The sequence below is a fragment of the Lupinus angustifolius genome, chromosome LG17 (assembly GCF_001865875.1).
Source record: "Lupinus angustifolius cultivar Tanjil chromosome LG17, LupAngTanjil_v1.0, whole genome shotgun sequence".
Taxonomy (NCBI): domain Eukaryota; kingdom Viridiplantae; phylum Streptophyta; class Magnoliopsida; order Fabales; family Fabaceae; genus Lupinus; species Lupinus angustifolius.
Genome location: NC_032025.1, coordinates 14,618,511 through 14,641,310, shown reverse-complemented (window position 1 = coordinate 14,641,310; position 22,800 = coordinate 14,618,511). Strand labels below are relative to the sequence as shown.

General features: G+C 35.9%; 2 protein-coding genes across 2 annotated transcripts; both read right to left on the bottom strand.

Moving 5' to 3' along the window:
• On the bottom strand, positions 7,255-7,620 carry LOC109330909 (uncharacterized mitochondrial protein AtMg00860-like). Its single transcript, XM_019565177.1, has one exon. It carries the CDS (start codon positions 7,618-7,620, stop codon positions 7,255-7,257), a length of 366 nt encoding a protein of 121 aa, XP_019420722.1.
• Positions 8,234-9,178, bottom strand: LOC109330908. Its single transcript, XM_019565176.1, has one exon. The coding sequence runs from the start codon at positions 9,176-9,178 to the stop codon at positions 8,234-8,236; it is 945 nt and encodes a 314-aa protein (XP_019420721.1).

Sequence of the window (22,800 nt, the reverse complement as noted above, 5' to 3'; positions counted from 1 at the left end):
GCATAAGAAGGCAATTGGTTGGACCTTAGCTGATATTCCTAGTATTAGCCCATCTTTGTACATGCATAGGATACTCTTGGAAGATGAAGCTAAACCCGTGAGACAACCACAAAGGAGACTCAATCCAGTCATCCTTGAGGTTGTGAAGAAAGAGGTCACAAAGCTTTTACAAGCTGGGATTATATATCCCATTTCTGATAGTCATTGGGTGAGCCCAGTTCAGGTGGTTCCAAATAAGACAGGAATTACAATGATGAAGAATGAGAGAGATGAGTTGATTCCTAAGAGAGTGTAGAACAGTTGGAGAGTCTCCATTGATTATAGGAGGCTCAACCAAACAACAAGAAAGGATCATTTTCCTTTGCCATTTATTGATCAGATGCTTGAGCGCTTAACAGGTAAATCTCATTATTGTTTTCTTGATTGTTTTTTTGGGTACTTCTAGATCCATATTGCTCTTGAGGATCAAGAGAAGACCACATTCACCTGCCCCTTTGGCACTTTTGCCTATAGGAGGATGCCTTTTGGCCTACGCAACGCCCCTGGTACACTCCAGCGGTGTACGGTGAGCATTTCCAGTGAATTTTTAGAAAATTGCATAGAGGTGTTTATGGAGGATTTTACAGTTTATGGATCTTCATTTGATGCATGTTTGGATAGTCTGGATAGAGTTCTTCATAAATGCATCGAAACTAACCTTGTTCTGAATTACGAAAATGTCATTTCATGGTAGAGCAATGCGTAGTTTTGGGGCATGTGATCTCAAATAGGGAAATCGATGTAGACTCTGCCAAGGTAGATGTTATTTTACAATTGCCTTACCCCTCTTGTGTGTGAGAGGTTCGTTCTTTTCTTGGCTCTGCAGGTTTCTATAGCAGGTTCATTAAAGATTTTAGCAAGAAGGCTCTTCCACTATCCAACCTGTTGCAAAATGAGGTCGTCTTTGATTTTGATGAGAGATGTATGGAGGCATTTGATTTCATCAAGCCAGCCTTGACCACCACTCCTATTATCCAGGCACCTGATTGGACAGTCTTGTTTGAGCTGATGTGTGATGCTTCTAATTTTGCATTGGGGGTTGTCCTTGCTCAAAAAGTGGACAAACTGCCGAGGGTAATTTATTATGTTTCCAGAACGTTAGATGTTGCACAAGCAAATTACACCACAACTGAAAAAGAGCTTTTAGCTATTGTATTTGCTCTGGATAAGTTTAAGTCTTATTTGCTTGGTTCTAGAATTGTTGTTTTCACTGACCATGCAACTTTGAAGTTCCTATTGAAGAAAGCTGATTCCAAATCAAAGTTGACTAGATCGATGCTCTTGCTCCAAAAGTTTGATTTGGATATCCGTGACAGGAGTGGAGCACAAAATTTGGTGGTTGACCACTTGAGCAGGAATGAGCCCATTGCTTAGAAACTGGTTGGTTGAGTTTATCTTCACTTAGTTGATTTACTCTCTCTAGTGCATGAATGCTTAGTTCGTGTGAATTTGTTAATCGTTTCATGCTTATACTAATTTCGCCTAGTTAGAGGTTTAGGTTATGGAACTTTCAATTGATTATCACTTAGTTAATTGATTCTCAACAAATTCGGAAGTTAATGGTTGAAATCTGAAAATAATCTTTTGAAATCGATGATTGAGTTGTGAACAAACGAACTAAAGGGATTTAGCTGTTTTATTACATTGCTTACCTATTGTTTCTAAATTGGATTTCTGTTCATACTATCCAACAACAAAAATCCCCTTGTGTGTGTGAGTATAAGGTGTTTGAAGCTTTGCTTGAAAGATAATCCTTGGGAAACGACCTAGGAGTCACTTCCTAGTACTGCAGTTTTAATTGTTAAATTATTTGTATTGGGTACAGCCTCAATCACTTATCCAAGAACAACATAAACACATAAAATTTCCTACACAGAACAAGATTAACTAAGTTATCAGGAATCTTACACAATTACAATATAAATGCGCATTAAGTGCCCCAAGTTCATAGATATTTCATTAGCATTTTGGCACTTAACAAAATCCCCCCAACCTAGAATCTTGCTTGTCCATAAGCAAAGTAACATAATATAAATCCATTCAATGCATCTGGTTTCTTTAAACAATTATTCATCCAATCATGACATTGGCTATATCATTTACTTACTATTCATAGAGACCTGTTTCATGATCAATCATAAAGGACCAAGTTCCAACTGATAATAGAATGCATATGCAGTTAAAGTTCAAACATAATAGCAAGGATAACGACTCAGTTCAATCAAAGAAACTCTCTCAATCTCACAGGTTATGTGTTTCACTCATCTCTTTGCTGGACCCCAAACAATTTGACTTTGCTTTTCAGTTCAATCAAGCCATGTCCAGAAGTTCAATTTGGATTTTAAGGGCTTCATCGGGGTTGTAATGAGTCATGGCTACAAAGAATACTGGTTTTTCTAGGATTCAAAAAGGGAGGTAGAATATTAATGCATACTTACCTTTCCTTCTCGTGTTCCTTTTCCAATTTTTTTGGGTACCATATTCTTTTCCATCAACCATTTGATTCTCCTTCTTCAACCGACTCTTTTCTTTTGAGTCACTATTTTCTTGCATGATTTATATTCGACTTATTTCTTTCTTTCCTTTGCTTCATGATTTACCATTTGAACACATGGTTGAAGAATGAGTCTTTTTTATTCCAACTACCGTCATATTCATAAACTTAATTCACATTTCCCACCAAGACTCATATGCATAAATGATCTCTCTCTAAAGGTATGGGGATTGATACATTTCGATGTGGCTTAGGTGCATAATTTTTCACAAACATTTTCAGCTCAAAGGGGCTAGCAAAAATCATGTTCATGATTCATCCGGTCAGGCTTTCTGGCTGTAGCTCAACTATCCTAAACTAAGCCTTAGTCATTTTCATGCTATTCCATGCTTAATGGCAATTAAAATTCAGGCAAAGTTCATTGATGAAATCCAGCAAAGACACTCATTTGTGTTTGGGGTGCACTCTCTCACCCGGTTATAGGCTTTTGTCCTTTGATTAAACTGTTCATTATTCAACCTATTCGATATGTGTCTGAATCAACATCCACATCCCAAAAACAGTCAAACTCAGAACCCTAATCAATATCAATCACATAATCTTATACCACATTTCAATTCACATGTTTCTAACACAACTACACAATTAGACTACAACAAACACATTTAAACCAGGCACAATTTCATTGACTACAGTTGTTACATAACTTGAAATAGAAAACAACAAAACACAAAGTACATACGACAATTATGCCTACATCCTAAACATGCATCCTACACATACATCCTACATATTGATCCTAAAAATTCATCCTAAATTACAAAACAGAAATAACAAAACAAGTAATAGAGGAACTAGTTTCATTCAACTCCAAAGTGCTCATCAGAGCAGAAATTCAACATCATCTTCAGCATCACCATCAGCGTCATCATCAGCAATATCACCAGCAAAATCAGTTTCATCTTCAGTAGGTCCAGGAGCTCCTGACCCCTCCGAAAAGGTAGGCCTGACCTCAGGTGACGTGAACCTCCCATCATCAGGCCAAGGAAATTATTGTATAAAAGTGTCTGTGGATCATTAGAATTGGTTTCCCAGACTCAGATGCTGGAAAACAGCAAACAACCCTTGCTGCTGGAACACCTACCCTTGTCACAGCATCTCATTTTGGAGCTCCAAATGCTCCATATGCAGTGTGAGTCGGTGAAGTTGCTCCTGAGTGGAGAACTCCTGATATGGTGCCAAGTGTGGCATTGGTTGTGGGTGTACTGGCGCAGGTACTGGCTCGGGTGGAGGTGGTTGTGGTTGAGACGACCCTTGGCCCTGATTTTGGCCAGGCTCGTCTTTGCAGTTCTGAGTGATGTACTGTGAGGTAATACGCGGTTTAATCTTCTCGGTTATATTCACCGTAACCTCATGTTGTGCACACAATTCAGTAATTAGAGAAGGGAATCTAAGTGCACCCTTCTTTCCAGTCTGCACCACTGTTTTGTACATCTCTTGTGAAATGATTCCAGCCACATCGATTTTCATGCCCTCGAGGATAACATAGATAAGGTGGCAGTCAATCAGTGGCAGAGATGATACATGACTATTTGGGATCACACTGTGTACGAGGAATATCATCCACAGCTAGGCCAGCGAAGTCATGTGTTTTCGGTAAATCAGCAATGGGTGTCCATCAAAGTTAGTTTTGTGATATTTTCCAGGAATGCACAACTTCTTAGCGGTGTCACACGGGTGGAACCCACCTTGGGCTAGAGTACGAGCCTTCTGAATCATCTAGTTGTACTCATCCTCGGTCCCCTCGGTTTCTGCATCATATGGGCTATCCAACAGGTCATTGATTGTATCCCTGTCAAATAGCACCGTTTTTCCTCTCACCCACGATTTTTAGGCCAACTCCTCCAACGAGTAGGCATTTGCATAAAATTCTCGTACTACCTCCAAATCAAATTTCTCATTAGGATGGCCAATATCCACCATTCAGCCAATCCAAAGGCATAGTGAAAACTGGGAGGTCCTCTGTTTGTAAGTGCACTCGCCTTTCTAGTACAAAGACCCAGTTGAGGGGGATGGGATATCGATCCTCCTTGCCCTTCTTCTTGAATTTGGTTCTGTTGAATGCTTGTGGACAATAGAGGTTGATGCTCCTTTCAACTTCTTGAGAGGAGGGGGATCCTTTTTAGCAATGGAATTTCTCCTCCTATAACATAACAAAACCATATACATAGTTAGTGACATTACCAAAAATAATCCACAAATGATATTCATTATGACCATGTCACTATTACAACCGCTTAACCAACTCAAACACATAAGTGTCACTTTTATGAACTATATTTGGGGTCCCCACTTAGGCACCCTAGGTTTCTTGATATGGACACTCATGGTTACACAACAACAATGCAATGCAAAAATAATGACAATGTAGCATCAAGAGCGACCTAACCTACCTAAATGTGCCAAAACGAATGAAAGTTATGAAAATGCACAAATAAAGAGATAATGGGTTCAAGACGCTAAAAATGCACTTACATTGGTCCCTCATGATGCAAAGCTTGTGTGTGTGCAATAATTGATGAAGAAGAAGAGAACTTGGGCTCTTGGAGAGTCTCACGAGCTTTTTTTGGTGTTTGGTTGCAATAGGAATGTGAGGGGTTGGAACCCTCACCCTGTTTTTAAAAGCTTATTCGCGGTCTCTCGCTTGAGCAAGGGACTCTCGCCTGGGCGAGGAGTCCCCGCTTAAGCTAGGAGCTCTCGCTTGGGCGAGAATCCTAGAAAAAATAGACCTGTTAGCCTTGCTTGAGCGAGGATCCTTCGCCCGCGCGAGGATTGTCTACAGAATTTCCAAAAATTTTAACTTCATGTCGCCTGGGCGAGGGCCCCAGGACTGAACAAGTCCATTTTTTGCCTAGATCTCGCCCAGGCGAGGGCCCCATGACTAAAAAAGTCCAGTTCCCCTAATTACCTATAAACATGCAAATATACAGATAGAAACACAACTAGATTGCCTTCTAGGTAGCGTTTGTTTAACGTCATTATCTCGACGCCTGTTCTGCTATGCCTTTGATAAGTTGATGACTATGGTGAGCTGCTCGACGTCACCACCCAAGTATGGTTTCACCCTCTGGCCATTGACTACCTAGCTTTTCTGATACGTCGGGTCTTGCATTTCGATTGCACCATGCAATTTAACTTCCTTAATTAGGAAGGGTCCTGACCATTTAGACCTCAGTTTACCCGGAAATAACTTCATCTGGGAGTTGAACAACAGCACACTCTGACCCACTCAGAAGTCTTTTTGACAGATTTTCCGATCATGGTACATCTTGACCTTCTCTTTGTATAATTCGGAGGATTCATAGGCACTAAGCCTCATTTCCTCCAAATGTTGCAACTGAAGTTTCCTTTGGTCACATGTTGCTTTGGGATCTAGATTGAAAAACTTGAGGGCCCAAAATGCTTTATGCTTAAGCTCTACAGGCAAATGACAAGCCCTCCCATATACCAGCTGAAATGGGGATAATCTAGTGGGGGCTTTGAATGTTGTTCTGTAGGCCCATAGTGCATCACCCAATCGAAGAGACCAATCCTTCCTTGTGGTTGACACCGTTTTTTCCAGAATTCTCTTGATCTCTCGATTGGACACCTCCGCTTGTCCATTTGTTTGCGGATGATAAGGTGATGCTACCTTGTGCCGGACCTCGTGGTGTTGTAGGATCTTCTCCAATTGTGTATTGCAGAAATGTGATCCTTCATGACTAATAAGTAACCGAGGTCTGCCAAACTGGTGGAATACATTCCTCTTCAAAAACTTGATCACGGTCTTAACATCATCATGTTGTGCAACTACAACCTCTACCCATAATTCACCGCCACCATAATGTATACTTGTGAGCACGACGGTGGAAATGGTCCCATGAAGTCAATCCGCCAGCAATCAAACACCTCAATTTCCTAAATGTTTGTCAATGACATTTCATTCCTCTTGGAGATCCCGCCTGATCTCTAGAATTTATCACACCGTTGTGCATACTGATGTGCATCCTTGAATACAGAAGGCCAATAGAAGCCAGATTAGAGGACTTTTGCAGTAGTCATCTCTCCATTAAAGTGCCCTTCATATGGCGAACTATGACAGTGTCATAGGATGCTCTTAACCTCTTCTATAGATACACACCTTCTCAATAGTCCATCTAACCCAGTCTAAAAAAGACGAGGGTCGTCCCACATATACTGACCGGACTCTCGCAAGAATCTTTTCTTTTGGTGCCACAACAAATCTTCGGGAATTAACTCCGCAGCTTTAAAGTTAGTCATATCAGCAAACCATGGCCTTTCCTGAATCAAGAGAAGCTTCTCATCAGGAAACTCCTCCACCATCTCTGATTTTCTCATTATTCCTCTTGATTGACCAGTCTCGGCAAATAATATGCTACACAATTTTTGCTCCCCTTCTTATCTTTGACCACTAAGTCGAATTCCTACAATAATAAAATTTAACGCAACAATCTCGGCTTGGAGTCCGATTTAGTTAGCAAATATTTTATAGCAGCGTGATTAGTAAAAATTATGACTTTGGAACCAATCAAATATGATCTAAAATTTTCCAAGGCATACACTATAGCTAGTAATTCTTTTTCGGTGGTGGCATAATTAACTTATGCCTCATTGAGTACCTTACTAGCATAGTGTATAACTTGGAAAACTATAGCCTTTCGCTATCCTAGTACCACGTCGACGTCATAGTCACTAGTATCACACATAAGTTCAAAATTAAGATGCCAGTTAGGCGCTACTATAACATGAGCATAAATCAATTTTTGTTTCAAGGTTTCAAAAGATATGGCACACTCAGCGTCAAATTGAAAAATAGTATCTTTGTTGAGAAGATTATTGAGTGGCTTTGTTATTTTAGAAAAGTCTTTGATAAACCTTCTATAGAAACCATCATGCTCAAGGAAACTCTGAATTCCCTTGACATTAAGTGGTAGTGGAAGGTCCTTGATGACCTCAATCTTCGCCTTGTCAACTTCGATGCCCCTAGAAGAGATCTTGTGTCCCAACACCACTCCCCCAGTCACCATGAAGTGACACTTCTCTCAGTTCAGTACCAGGTTTGTCTCAACACATCGTTGCAGAATGATGCCCAGATTTGCCAAGCAACTTTCAAATGACGACCCAAAGACTGATAAGTCATCCATAAAAACCTCAATGCATTACTCCACAAGATCAGAAAATATAGCTGACATGCACCTTTGAAATGTTGACGGTGCATTGCACAATCCAAATGGCATCTTCCTGTATGCGAAGACACCAAAAGGACAAGTGAAAGTTGTTTTTTCCTGGTCTTAGGGATCCATAATGATCTGATTATAGCAAGAATAGCCAACCAGGAAACAATAAAATTCTTGTCCAGCCAATATCTCAATCATTTGGTCCATGAATGGTAGAGGAAAGTGATTTTTGCGAGTAGCCTGGTTCAGTTTCCGGTAATCAATGCACATACGCCATCTAGTGACTATTCTTGTCGGGATCAATTCATCCTTATCATTCCTAACCATAGTCATACCCCCTTCTTTGGACCACGTGAACATGACTAACCCACTTACTATCAGATATGGGACAAATCATCTCAGCATCTAATAGTTTCATCACTTCCTTCTTCACCACTTCCTTCATAGTGGGATTAAGATGCCTCTAAGGTTGTGCCACCGGTTTGGAATCCTCTTCCATATGGATCTTATGCATGCAATAATATGGACTGATTCCATGCAAATTAGCCAGTGTCCATCCTATCGCCAATGCATTCTTCCTCAGCACCCCAATTAACAGTTGTTCTTCATCACATGAAATGGTGCTGTTGCTGATTACCGGTTTCTGCCCTCCTTCTTCTAAGAATACATACTTCAAATGTGAAGGAAGTATTTTCAACTCCACCTTTGGAGCCTCATATGTCTTCTCCTTTCCCAACTCTTCAACTCGATTCTGATTAGATACAACCTTGTAGGGTGCATCTAACTCTGCCAAACATGTCCTGATCATCTTATCCTCCTCCACACTGTTTCCTTCTAGGTCTCCCCTCAATACCTTCTCCGAGGGACTACTATTATTCAAATGAATGTCATCGAGCATGAATAAGTCCTCAATGACATCCACCCAAAAGCAGTGTTGCTTGTCCCTCGAATGCTGCATAGCTTCAAAAACATTAAAATTAACCTCCTCGTCTTCAACTCTTACCTTCAACTTTCCATCATCAACATCAATAATAACCTGGAAAATCTTCATGAAGGGTCTATCCAAAAGAAGAGGAACCTCCTTATCCTCCTCGATATCCATGATCACAAAATCCACAGGAAAGACCAACCTATCTACCTTCACCAAAATATCCTCCGCAACTCCATAAGGATACTTGACAAATCTATTAGCAAGTTGCAAGGTCATCCTGGTAGGCTTGATCTCCAAATCCCCAATACTCTTCATCAGAGAAATGGGCATCAAATTAATGATGGCACCTAGATTAAGCAGTGCATTTCCCATAGATAATTCACCACTAGTGACCGGAATAGTGAAGCTACCCGGATCTTTAGTCTTCTCAGGTAAAGACTTCTGAATGATAGCATTGCACTCAACTTCTAAGGTCATTGTCTCTTCCGAAAACTATCTTTTCTTTGTCAATAAGTCTTTCATAAATTTAGCATAAACATGCATTTGTTCCATCGCCTCCATGAAAGGAATGTTGATATGGAGGTTCTTGAATAGATCCAAGAACCTAGCATATTGTTGCTCCTCATCTTTCTTGGAAGGTCTCTTTGGATAAGGGAGATCCTTCAACTAGGGTGGGTCACCCTTCCTCTTATCATTTTTCTCCCTTTTATCATCCTCATTAGTAGCAACCCCTTCATCATCTTGTACCACTTCACCTTTTTGTGTCTATTTGATTGCATTCTCTGATTTTCTAGCTTCAGTCTCTCTCAGAACCTCTTCCTCAACAACTAAGTTCTCACCAATACCCTTACCAATGACCTTACCACTTCTAATAGTGATAGATTTGCAATGTTCTTTCAGATTGGTTTGAGTGTTGGCGGAGAATTGTTGTCATTCTGAATTCTATTCTACCCTTTGCTTAGCCAACTAACCCACCTGAGTCTCCAAATTTCTGATAGAAGCATCAATATTTTTCTAGTTTGAAATGGAGACTTGCATGAATTTCTCTATTGTCTCTTCCAACTTTTTATGTCTCTCATGTAATGGTGGATGTGGATCTTGCTAATAAGATGATATTGGATTCCAAAGACTAAGATATTTTTTGTAATGGGTTGAAGCTAGAGACTAAGATGATATTGGATGTCGCAGCTGGTGACACCATCATGGCGGTGGATGCTGAGCAAGCCACCAAAATTATTATTGCATTATCTGCTACAGATCGGCAAGCTCAGCATGATAGAAGGACAATACAAAAGAGAGGGGTGTTGGACTTGAATACTTCTGATGTCATTCTAGCTCATAACAAAATTCTGACATAACAGATTGAGTCACTCACAAAGCAAATGTCCAAGTTGCCTCAATAACTAAATGTGGTACAGACTCCTTCAGTTCATCAACAGGTGCTACACTACGAGTTTTGTGGGGGTGGTCATGTTACTGGTCATTGCTCAATGCCTACCAACACACAAGCAGAAGAGATTTAGTATGTTAACAATCAAACTCATCAGGCTAATTTCCCTAACAACCCTCCGTTCAACAATCAGTTTTCACAGGGTTGGAGGGGAAACCAGAACCAGAATCGGAATTTTGGGTGGAGGCAGGATGCAGAACCAGAACCATCTAACAGGCAACCATTACAAAATGTGTTTAGTTGGTCAACATCTTCAAACCCATGGTTGAGACATTTCCTCAACAACATCTGGAAACGCTCCCATGCCTCATAAAAAGCTTCCTCAACACCTTGTCTGAATGTTGAAATTTCAAACTTTGCATGCACATACCTCACCGGAGGGGAAAATATTGTCAAGAACTTTGATTCCAAATCGCTCCAATTGGTTAAGCTTTGGGTTGGATGTGATTTTAGCCATTTCCTAGCTTCTCCAAGGAGGGAAAATGGAAACAACATCATATATGTAGCTTCCCTATCAGTGTCAGAATACCCCATAGTAGTCACTAGCTCATAAAAATTATCCAGATGAGCATATGGATCTTCATAATCGTTGCCTGTGAACTGATGAGCACTGACTAGATTCAGGTATGCAGACTTGATTTCTACTGTCCTGGAGGTGTGTGGAATCATAATACTAGAGTAGTGTCGAGGACCTTGAACATGGCTTAAACACCTAATGTCCTCCTTGGAGGATTAGGCCTTGGGTTATTATCAGCAACATTATTGACATTCTCCATCTTCTCTGACTAAGATTCTGAAATTGTAGAAATTATAGCCGGTTCAGAGCTACACTGTGCTTCCTGAGGATCTTGATGTCTCTTCTCTTTTGCTTTCTTCCGATTACTCTTAGCAGACTTCTCAATCTCTGGATTGTATTGTAATTGCTCTTCTTTAGATTTACCTTGCAAAAACATAAATAAAAAGACTACAACAAAGGTTAGCACAAGAGTTTACACTATACTACAAAGAGTTAAAGAATAACTATATGCAAGACTCAACAAATTCTATAAAGAACTAATGTAAATTGCTCATTGCTCCCCGGAAGCGGCGCCAAAAACTTGTTACATGTTTATGGAACAGCAAACGCACCGTATCGTTCAAGTAATAAAGTCTGGTAAAGTACCGGGATATCGTCCTCAGGAAGCATAGTGGATTTACATTAATTCCTACAAGAATTAATTGAGCAACTATTTATACGAATTTGTTTGATAATTTGATAATGGTTTTGTAATAATGTTAAATTAAAATAAAAGGTTAACTACAAATTTAAAAGAGTTGGGATCGAAATTCATCATCTTTCCCTTTTAACATCCATAGGTTCAATTCCAAGAAACTTGTGAAGTTACTGATTTTGATGGACATTTTCGGCAAATCATTTACATTAATTCTTTGAGTGTAAAATCCTTAGATAATCACTCAATTACCAATTCCTTGGCTAATTGACTGATTAACTAGCATAAAAAACAATGTAAAAGCAATTCATATATCATCATTCATTCCTAAAACAATGATGTATGAAGGAAGATAATCCCAATCAGGTATCAAATTTAACTTTCCAATTAAACTTGAACTCAAGAACAAGAATTCAGTAGTTAATTAAACTCATGCATTAAAAACAGGATAAACTTCCCAAAATCAAATAACATTTACATTACAATTGAATCTAGGAGTACAAGGTAAGAAAATTACATTTCAGACCCCAACAACGAAGGTATAATCACTCCTCCTTGCTATTGCAACATTCTAATCATGAAAGTATATAAGAAAATCCGATTTAGAGTCGTTCCCACAACTTATATATTTTTTCCTTCATTTTCTCTCAGTTTTTCGTGCCTCAAAGCTTTAGAAAAGTGAATGGAATAATGCTTTCTGACTTCCGAAACCGCCAATACCAATTCCAGCTTCCAAGCCCTCACCCAAGCTAGAGATTCTCGCTTGGGCAAGAAAATAAGAGGCTTTCAGACCTGAGCACCTCGCTCGGGCGAGGCACCCCTCGCTTGGGCGAGGATCCTTCGCCTAGGCGAGGATCAGGTAGGTAACAAGGGGCTTTTTAGCTCCAATTGTCGTTTGGGCGACAGTCCCTCGCTTGGGCGATGGACAACAGTTTTTTTGTGTGATTTTCCTCCTATTTGTGGCTTGAGCGACCCTCTCCTCGCTTGGGTGAGACTTGCAGTGTTCAGAAGCACCAATCTTTTCTTTTTTCTCTTTTTTTCTTATTTCTTCTCCTGAAACAACATAAACACATAAAATTTCCTACACATAACAAGATTAACTAAGTTATCATGAATCTTACGCAATTACAGCATAAATGAGCATTAAGTGCCCCAAGTTTATAGATATTTCATTAGCATTCTGGCACTTAACATGTATGGGGGAGATGCTGGATGAGATTAAATTCAAATATTCGTTATGGATCAGCGACAAAATTAATGGGGCAAATATGTCTTGGTTTGAGTGGATCTCTAATCCAATTCTTTATTTGGAGTGTTATTGTTAGTCTTCCCCTTTCTATTTTGTTGGTGTTGTTTTTTCTGTTTTGTCCCTATTAGTGTGTGGTTTTAGTCTTAGGTTTATTTATTTATTTATTTATTTTTTTACTGTTTCTTCTGGTGTAATTTGGTTCCTCAGTTAATATAATTTTTCACTTTCAAAAAATAAATAATAAGCTATTTGGTAAAAGAGAATTGTTTAATAGGACTGACTTATAAGCTAGCTAGTAGATGTCAAGTAAAATAAGTCTTTGACTTATAAGTCACAAATCCTTCTAAGCGACTTATCAATTATGAACTTATAAGTCACATCATTGATTTATAAGTTCACTTTAAAACACAAACATCTGATTTTTTTTCCCAAATAAGTGCCTTTGCTGATTTATAAGTTTCTTAGCAACCTTGCCAAACATAATGTACATTAATTGATTAAATTCGTGTGTGTTTATGTGGAGTATTCCATAGTATCTCATGTTCATCAAATGATGTTCTTGTTGGTGTAAAACACTTTTTTTGTCATAACTTAATTTCCCCCTGTGCCAAAGTCAAATTCCATCTACCTTGAGTCCGTAAGCAAAACAAAACAAGGGTCCCATGAGCTTTTCTTTATGGTCTTCAGTCACTCCCTGACAAAAACGCGAGATAATACTTTTCTAAATTATTTGGTATATGTCATTTGATTTTCTTACTCGCTCAATAATTAACAAATTGCATTTCATCATGGCATTAGTATTATTTCAATCAAATGAAATTTCTTTAAACTTGTTTAGACTGCATAATCTACGACCAATGTCATTAAGGTTGTTGCACCTAGGTTATATTAAGTTGCACGTAGGTTATATTAAGTTGCACCAATGTCATTGTATCTATCTCATTCTTATATATTTTGAAACATTCAATATAACTTGTACCACTTGAATGTAAGGAATTTTAGGTCACACATGTAATGTTTAAATGTGTTTAAGATCATTATTTTAAATAGTGAAATTAAAGATCTATTTCAAGTAAGGTATATGGCTAAAAACATAATTTTCATTACAATTATGTCTATAGTCATATACATTACTTAATGTAAATCACTTTCATTTGGCATCACCACCTTCAATAACCAATTATAGTTCCAGAAGGAGTTTATAAGATGATCTAATGATTAAGATGAATGTGCTTAACGAATAAAGTACAAGAGATTATGAGTTTGAGTCTCACCCAAAACAATTACTAATATATTAATTTTTACCAATAAAAAAATTATAGTTCCAGAATAAAAGTCTACCAGTAAAAAAGGGTTATCTTGTATCACACGCATAATAAGCAATTTTCTTTCACCCGACCTAAAAAAGCAGAAATAACACGAAATGACTGTAATTTGGTAATTTAAAGTTCATGTTTCTCTCAACTTTTTGACTTGTGATATAAGAGAATCAGATTATTTTTGAGTGGCCTCTGCTTATATAATCGACATGCTCCTTAATTAATAGATTAGTTACCTACTCAATTCACCCACCCCGATTTTCGATTGCATGATCCCAATTTTCGACTGCATGACTTTGTTTAGAGTTACCCTTGGACTTTTGGAATTTTGATATCCAGATTCGGGAGTCGGTTACAAGGTAGGGAAGATATTAGCACTATACCCGTCCGCCTTCAGCGGTACCCTTCATTAAAATATATGCCTTTATTATTATTATTATTATTAAATTGTCTGATTAATTAATTAATTATTAAAAATATGAAAATATTTATTTTTATTATTGTGTCTGACAAGGTTGACCCTGGTCCTACGTATCCCTATTAAGGAAATCAAAGTTAACGTAGTTCTTTAGGTAGAAAAAGGTTTGTCGGTTGAGTTTATTTTAATTAAAGAAAATATATTTTTTTAATAAATAATGTTTATTTTGCATGTTTATTTTTTGGTGAAAAAAAGTTTTTTATATGGTTAATATTTTTTATTTGTTTAATTAAGAAAACATAATTTAATCAATTTTGAGATTTAATCGGTTGAAAAAAAAGGCGTAGCAGGACCTTTCGAAGATGATTTGAGAAGATATAGGCCTCCAAGGCGACCTTCTCTCCATCTTTGATTAATTTTCAAAATTATTTTATTTTTTTGAAAAGTACTTGTTGTCATGTTTTATTTATAAAAAAAATGTTCAATTTTTTATTGAAAATAATTTTTGTTATTAACATTTTTTTTTACTAATGTGATTATGAAATTAGAAAGAAAAATAAAAAATAAAATTCTTAAAAAAGATTGTTAGTTTATTGCTACATAAAATGGACTTTGTTGATTTTTAGTTATTGGTAATATCCAAAAAAAGTATATAATATTTATTTATTCAAAAAAATAATTTTTATTTATAGACTAGTCTCTTTTAGATATTGTCCCTACCTCACTTTTGTAGGTGCGAGGAGAAATATTAATTTAAATACAATAGAGTCGTCATCGATGTCTTTTAGAGGGAAAACATGAAAAATCAATTTTTTAAAAAAAGTTTGGTATGCTCGTACAAATAAATTAAGTTCGGAAGTCGGTTATGAATGAGGAAGGTATTAGACACCTCATACCGTTCGTTATAAAAATGGTACCTAGATCAATTATGTGAATATTTATTCAAATATTAATTTTACCATCACATTATTAAACAAAATAAAGAAGACAAAAAACATTTCTTTATTTTTGGTGCCTGACAGGGAAATCTGCTCCTACGTATCTCATGCCGCAATAGAGAAATCAAGGCTACGTAGTTCTTTTGAAAATAAGTTTTATTAGTGATATATTTTTATTTTATTTTTTTATTATGAAATTCACAACATGAAGTAGCGCGACAAGACACTAGGTCTATAATGGATTACCTCACATTGCTTTTAAAAAATATTATTAAAGAGAATTTACAACATGAGGTAACGCGACAAAAAACTAGATCTAAAGTGAGTTATCTCACATTTCTTTTAAAAAATTTTATTAAAGAGAATTTACAACATGGGGTAACACGACAAGACACAAAGTCTATAGTGGGTTACCTTATATCGCTTTTAAAAATTAATTGAAATGAATTTTACAACATAAGGTAATGCGACAAAACACTAGGTCTATAGTGGATTAGCTCATATCGCTTTAAAAAAATTAATTGAAATGAATTTACAACATAAGGTAACGCGACAAGACACTAGGTCTATAGTAGGTTACCTCATATTGCTTTTTAAAAAAATTAATTAAAATGAATTTACAACATAAGGTAACGCGACAAGACACTGAGTCTATAATGGGTTACACATTGTTTTAATTAAGTAATTTTATATTCCATTTACATGTAGACAAACCTATTACTAATTTATGAAAGAAAAAAAAACACAAACAAATTAAGTAAATAAATAAATAAAAACAGAAATAATAATGCAATAAATAAATAAAAAACGAATTACAATAAAAAAAATAAACAAAATAAGAAATGAAGGCAAAGTTACATAACCCAAAAAACACGTGAAATCCAAACATAAAAGGGAATTTAGGGATTTTTGGGTTAGGGATTTGAGATTGGCTTGGGGGTTTAGGGTTAAATTAATTTAGGGACTAGGTTTTAAAATTAAATTGGGATTAGGGTAAAATTAATTTGGGGAATTAGGTTAAAATCAATTTGGGGTTCAGGGAAAATCATTTTGGGAATTTAGGGTAAAATCAATTTGAGGTTTAGGGTAGAATCAATTTAGGGTTTAGGGTTAAATTAATTAAGGGGTTTAGGATTAATAACATTGTGAGATGTTCAACAACAAAATTAGTTTTCAAACACAATTACTAGACAACATACACACATCATAATAACAAAGAAAGAAGAATGAGACAAATAAGAAGAAATGTTAGAAATGTACCTCTTTAGTGCTTGTGGAAAATGAAGAAGATGAAGAAGTTGAAGAAGATGATCCCTTTGTTTTTTTATTCTCCCTTCTTTTATTATCAAGTGTTTTTTTTTCTTTCTAAGTGTGTCCTTTTCTCTTTCAAAAGCTAGGGTTGCCTCCTTTGTTTTTTAAATATGAATCTCCCCCCTTGTTTCTAAAAACCAGGTTTATAAAGGGGATTAGGTTAGAAAACCTAATCTGAATGGGCTTCAGCAACCCCAACTGGTCACCCCCTTTTAATCTTTTCACTTATTACTATTTACTCAGCAATTTGTTATTTTATTGTTATTATTTTTTTTGAAAACCAAATTACCCTGATAAAAATTGAGTGTTTACAGATATCATACAAAAAAATAACATTTTTTTATTTGTTAAATGTTATTATGATATGCAAATACAGATATAAATATACTACAAAAAAGAAATAAAAGAAATAAATTTGTTTGATCATGTGTGGAAGAGAGTATGGAGTCTTACTGCACCTCGACACGTGACGCATGCTGGATGGTGGACTAGAAGCGTGCACGGGATGGAGCGTGCTCTTGCACAGACTAGATCATGCGCTTCTGTGAGAGCAGCGTTCTGGTGCAGCACAGTGCATCGTGTTAGGACGTGTTTCGTCCTTTGATCGGACTAGTTTCTAGTTAAAGTGAGGAGGGAAGAATTACGCAGATGCAATGATTGAGATTTGAGGATGGGGCGAGTGCTCGACACAACTATGTGTGCGTTTGCACTGGATAATATGGCTATGAATGTTTTTACATTTTTCTTTGAGTGTGACAGAATGATTTTGGTAGAGTATCCTCAGTGTTCACAGTGTCATTTTTATGTTCACCATGAGCTTTATTTATATTGGACTTTCAACCACCGAATCCCGAAATTTTGGTTAACAAAAATTCAAATTTGGATAAATTTAATATCTTAATTTTAGGGAACTAAACAAACTGATTTGACCATATCTTTTCAAATTATTTTAATAATTTTTCTATTATTCTTTTTTCGAGTTTAAATTAGGTTGTTAATGTATTTGATTATTTAATTATTTAAATTACTCCGAAATTTTTTTGATAAAATATGGACTAAAATAAAATTAATTATTTCCTATACATTTAATATTAAATTTTTTGAAAAATCATAGTAAATAAATAACAAAAAAATATTTTTTCCTCTCTCTTTTTAGAAAAAGAGTACGGGCTCATAGTTGCTCATTCTTAATTCAAAAATTTTATTTCCTAAAATCATTTTCTTAATTTATTTTAGTTTTGAACATTTGGTCAACCTAACCACTTGAGTTCACGAACCCTAACAACATTAATTTATCAATTATTATTTTGAATTTTCGGTTAACCCAATCACTTAGATTTATGAGCTACATTTGTTTGTTATTATTCTTTTGACTTTTTAATTAACTTAATCTCTTAGATTTAGGAACTAGATTTGTTTATTATTATTATTTTTCAATTTTTAGTTAACCTAATCATTTAGTTTTAGGAACTAGATTTATTTATTAATATTTTTGAATTTTTAGTTAACCTAATCATTTAGATTTAGGAACTTGATATTATTTTATTTTGTTATATTTAATTTCTTTAATTTAATAATTTCTAAAATAATTATAAAAGTTCATAAAAATAGTTTTATTATTTTTATTCATTAAAATATCAAAAAATACCAAAATAAATAAAATGAAGTTACTTTATTGTTTTTCTTTTTTTTTTATAAGTTTTTGGGCTTTTTCTAGGCTGGACAAAAATAGCTGTTCACAGTTGTCCCTCTTCACTTGTTACTTACCTGATAGCAAGCAAACCAAGGTTTGAGAGATATCATGGTAAGTGATCAATAAAGAAATGAACGTTATTTTTGTTAAGGCTTAGAAAAAGGCCGTTGGGAAGGTACTGAATGTTGATGAAGTAGATTGATGCTCTGCTGGTGGACCAGGGGTTTGTTGAGGCAGTTCCCGCGTTTGCCGTGATGGACTAGGGATTTGTTGAGACAGTTCCCACGCTTGGCGTGATGGACCAGGGATTTATTGAGGCAGTTCCTGCGCTTGCCGTGGTGGACCAGGGATTTGTTGAGGCAGTTCTCGCGCTTGTCGTGATGGACCAGGGATTTGTTGAGGCAATTCCTGCACTTGTCGTTATGGATCAGGGATTTGCTGAGGCACTCATGTTACCAAAATGATTCAGGGATTTGCTGAGGCACCCATGCTGCCATAATGATTCAGGGATTTGGTGAGGCACCCATGCTGCCAAAATGATTCAGGGATTTGTTGAGGCACTCATGCTACTAGAATGATTCAGGGATTTTCTGAGGCACCCATGTTGTCCAAATGATTCAGGGATTTGCTGAGGCACCCATGCTATCGAAATGATTCAAGGATTTGCTAAGGCACTCTTGCTGTCGAAATGATTCAGGGATTTGCTGAGGCACCTGTGCTGCCATCACGAATCAGGGATTTGTTGAGGCACTTGTGCTAGTATAACGAATCAGAGATTTGTTGAGGCACCTGTGCTGCCATAAAGAATCAGGGATTTGCTGAGGCACCCATGCTGCCAAAAATGATTTAAGGATTTGTTGTAGCACCCGTGCTGCCATAACGAATCAAGGATTTGCTGAGGCACTTGTGCTGCCATAAAGAATCAGGGATTTGTTGAGGCACTCATGTTGCCATAATGGAGGTTTTGGTGTGAAGCTAGAAAATTCACTTGCGGAATGAATGTTTCGCACCGGTTATTAATGCAGACATTATGTATGAATGTATGTCTATGATATACAATTTTTGGTTTGTTTGTTTATGTTTATGAGAGGAATGATGTAGAGATGCATGTTTGAATTTTGGTTATATGCAATGCAATAATTTGTTGACGCTTATTGGAAGAATATTGTAGGGACACATGTTTGAATGCTTGGTTATATGTAATGCACTTTTTGTTTGTTTGTTTGTGCTTATTAGAAGAATAATATAGGGTTGAATGTTTGAATGCTTGGTTATATGTAATGCAATATTTTGTTTGTGTGTTTGTTTGTTTATTTGTTTGTTTGTACTCATAGGAATAATAATGTGAAGATGCATGTATGGATGCCTAGTTATATGCAATGAATGATTATGCCATGTTTTTTGTTTGTTTGTGCTATAATGATTGATATATGAATGTGACTATGCATTGATAAGCATAATTATGTTTTAATGTATGTATGTCATATATGATACGAGTACTATATATTTTGTTTGAATGGAATGAGGAGTAAGACCTGTGCACAAATGTTCTAATGCATCACTTATATATATATTTTTTGGACGGAACTCAGCAACCTTTGTAGACTCGATTGAAGTGGTCCTCGTTGCTTGATGTTGATTGGTACCATAGTTTTCTTTCATCAAAATATGCCTCAGTTTATTTAAAGATGTCTTTCCTTTAAGGTGATCCCTAAATCGCCTCGGTATGGCCTTGAGGATAATGACTAAACCTAGCTATTTTGCTCCAGTGTAGGCTTGCATAGAATTTTTCTCGAAAATGTTGATGTTTTTTGTCACAACAAAATTTGCCTCAATGTGCTTGTTATGAACTATTGTCTTCACTCAGGAGGCTACAACTTAGATTCTCCAAAAAATTGTCTCAGTTTGGATGATTGATGATATGTAGTAGCAAGTCTTCAACTTGGGGTATTCATTTAATTTTCCCTAATTTTTGCCCAAAATACCGTATGTAGGCATATGTCGGGAATTCTCTCATTTTATTACGATCTCAAGTCACCTTTGTAGGTTTTCGACTTAGGACCACTCACCTTTTTCTGGGATGCCCGTGTGGGTTTTCAACCTAACACTCTTTTATTTTTATTTTTTTTGTGAACAACCCCGATGTGACAACTTGAATTGATAGGAAGTAGAAGATATGTGTGAGTCGCTGTTGAAGGTGTCTTCGAAGATGATAACTTAATATCTTTCTCCTTACTTGAGGCATTTGGCTTATTTTTATCGAATCAAGTTGGAGTCAAGAAAAGTCATTTCACTATTGCCCTAGTTTTGGGATTTTTATAAACTTTCATAAGAAAATGAGATCAACTCCAAAATTGCCCCAGTTTAGGCTTCTTGTTACTTTCCACTCCCAGTTTGAGCTAATGTGAGTCATTCTTCTATTCAAAATGATCTGAAAAACTTGAAGTATAAGGCTTTAGAGCGTAAATCATCTTAAAACTTGCCCCAATTTGAGAGGCTTCCAATTTTCCTTTGCTTTTAGTACTCTTTATTTCATGCATAACTTTTTTGAAAACAATGATCATGCAAACTTTTGTAAGTGTTTGGGCTATGAGTGGTGATGTGGTAGTGATGATAAAATTTAATTTGGGTTTGACTTGGGTGGATATGATGGTAACGATAGAATTCAATTTAGGTTTGGCTAATGTAGATGCGGTGGTGGTTATGATAGAATTTAATTTGTGTTTGGCTTATGAGTGATGGCGAACTTACGAATGATAGAAGGTTGAGCTTATATTTGAGATTTGATTGTGGTTGGTGATATTTAATTTGTGTTTAGGCTTGTGTTGATATGATAATGATGATAATGAATTTTAACTTATGCATTAAAGATGAGATATTTTATCAAAATTTTATGAGATTTGTGGAGTCAACATTTTTTTGTCATGATGCACATCTTAGGCAAATAAGTCATCGACAATGTCTTTTTAAGCTTGTACCGTGGTTTGGCGAGGATTTTCAAAAAAGGATATAATGCTCAAAACTTGTGTTTCCCATACCCACCATTAACCTTTCTTCTTTATTCTACTTTCAACATTTTTCAAACATGACATTCAACTATTAAGAGAATTTTTCAGGTTTTGATAAGGGTGACCTATGATTAAGGCAATAATTTTTCATGAAGGGTTCCTTTTGTGATAATTGATATTGCACTTTTGCCTGAGATATTAATTGAGGATTCTCAACGGACTTCTTTTTTCTTTTCTTTTTTCTTTTTTTAGCAAGGAGTGTTCTTTGTATTTTCTTATCCTTCGGTCACATGATTAATGTAAAAGAATATTTTTCTTTAATAATTGAATATCAAGGAAAACTGTTGAAAAGCTACCCTCTCCGGGCTATTAAAATATTGAGGGTTATTCAAAAAATTACCTCCTTTCATTATGTCTGGGCTCAAATGGGGTGACGACGAATATCACCAAATTTGCCTGAAAATGTATATCATTTTTCTGGTTTTATATTTGCATCATTCTCCATTATATTTTATTTTAAATCAAATATCGCACAGTTATGCATAGATTAATTTTATTTCGGTTTATTTGGTTGTGAGTTCTTTGGATAAATATGGTGACTAGACTTAGTACGGTGAGTTATAAGATGATGAAATTTGTATGATCAATGTATTTGTATATACTTATTAAAAAGATATGCATTTGAAAGTAAATCTTTCTCAGAGAGAGCATGAATGTTTTAACTTTGACTGGGGGTCCTCAAGTGAAGAGAATTTTTCAAATTGGTCTCAAACTTTGCTAGGGTGGAAGATAATACAATATCAAGTATGGACTCAACCACAAACTAGAAGTTCTCTATCTTTTTAAATGTCTTCAGTTTCAATATTGATTGCTTTCAGTTGAGTCTAACAATATTGTTCTTAAAACCAATCTTCAATTGATGAGTATCCTTAGCAGTGGGTTCATGAAATGCATGCAAAAAATGATTTCTTATTGATGCATGATATACATGAAGTGAACATTTTTTTTCATGTTATATGGATTGAAATGCAATCTATAACTCGAAATGATGCGTGAAATGCAAGTATGCTAATTTTGAGCTCATACTACCTTAAAATGCATGATGTGCATATGAGGATGCATTTGATTTATTTGTGATGTATGAATGATGTGAGAATGAAAATTCACATGAAAACACATGAGATGCAACTATAGAATGCATGTAATTTTCTTTTTTTAGTGCATGAGACTCTTAGAAAAAATGCAATTTATGATGTATATGACTTTGAATGCATGAAGACTATGTGAAGATGTATGAAATATTTTTTATTTTTAAGATGAGTTGAGAAGGTTTGTGACAATGAATGCAACAAAATTAAAATGTAAAATATGGTAATGCGTGGAATATATTATTTTGAATGATTTATTTTTATTTTTCTATGAATATATACATAAGTGAATGTATGTATGAGTAATGTGTTTATTTTTTAAATTGCATGTATACATGAGTGAATGAGTGCTTA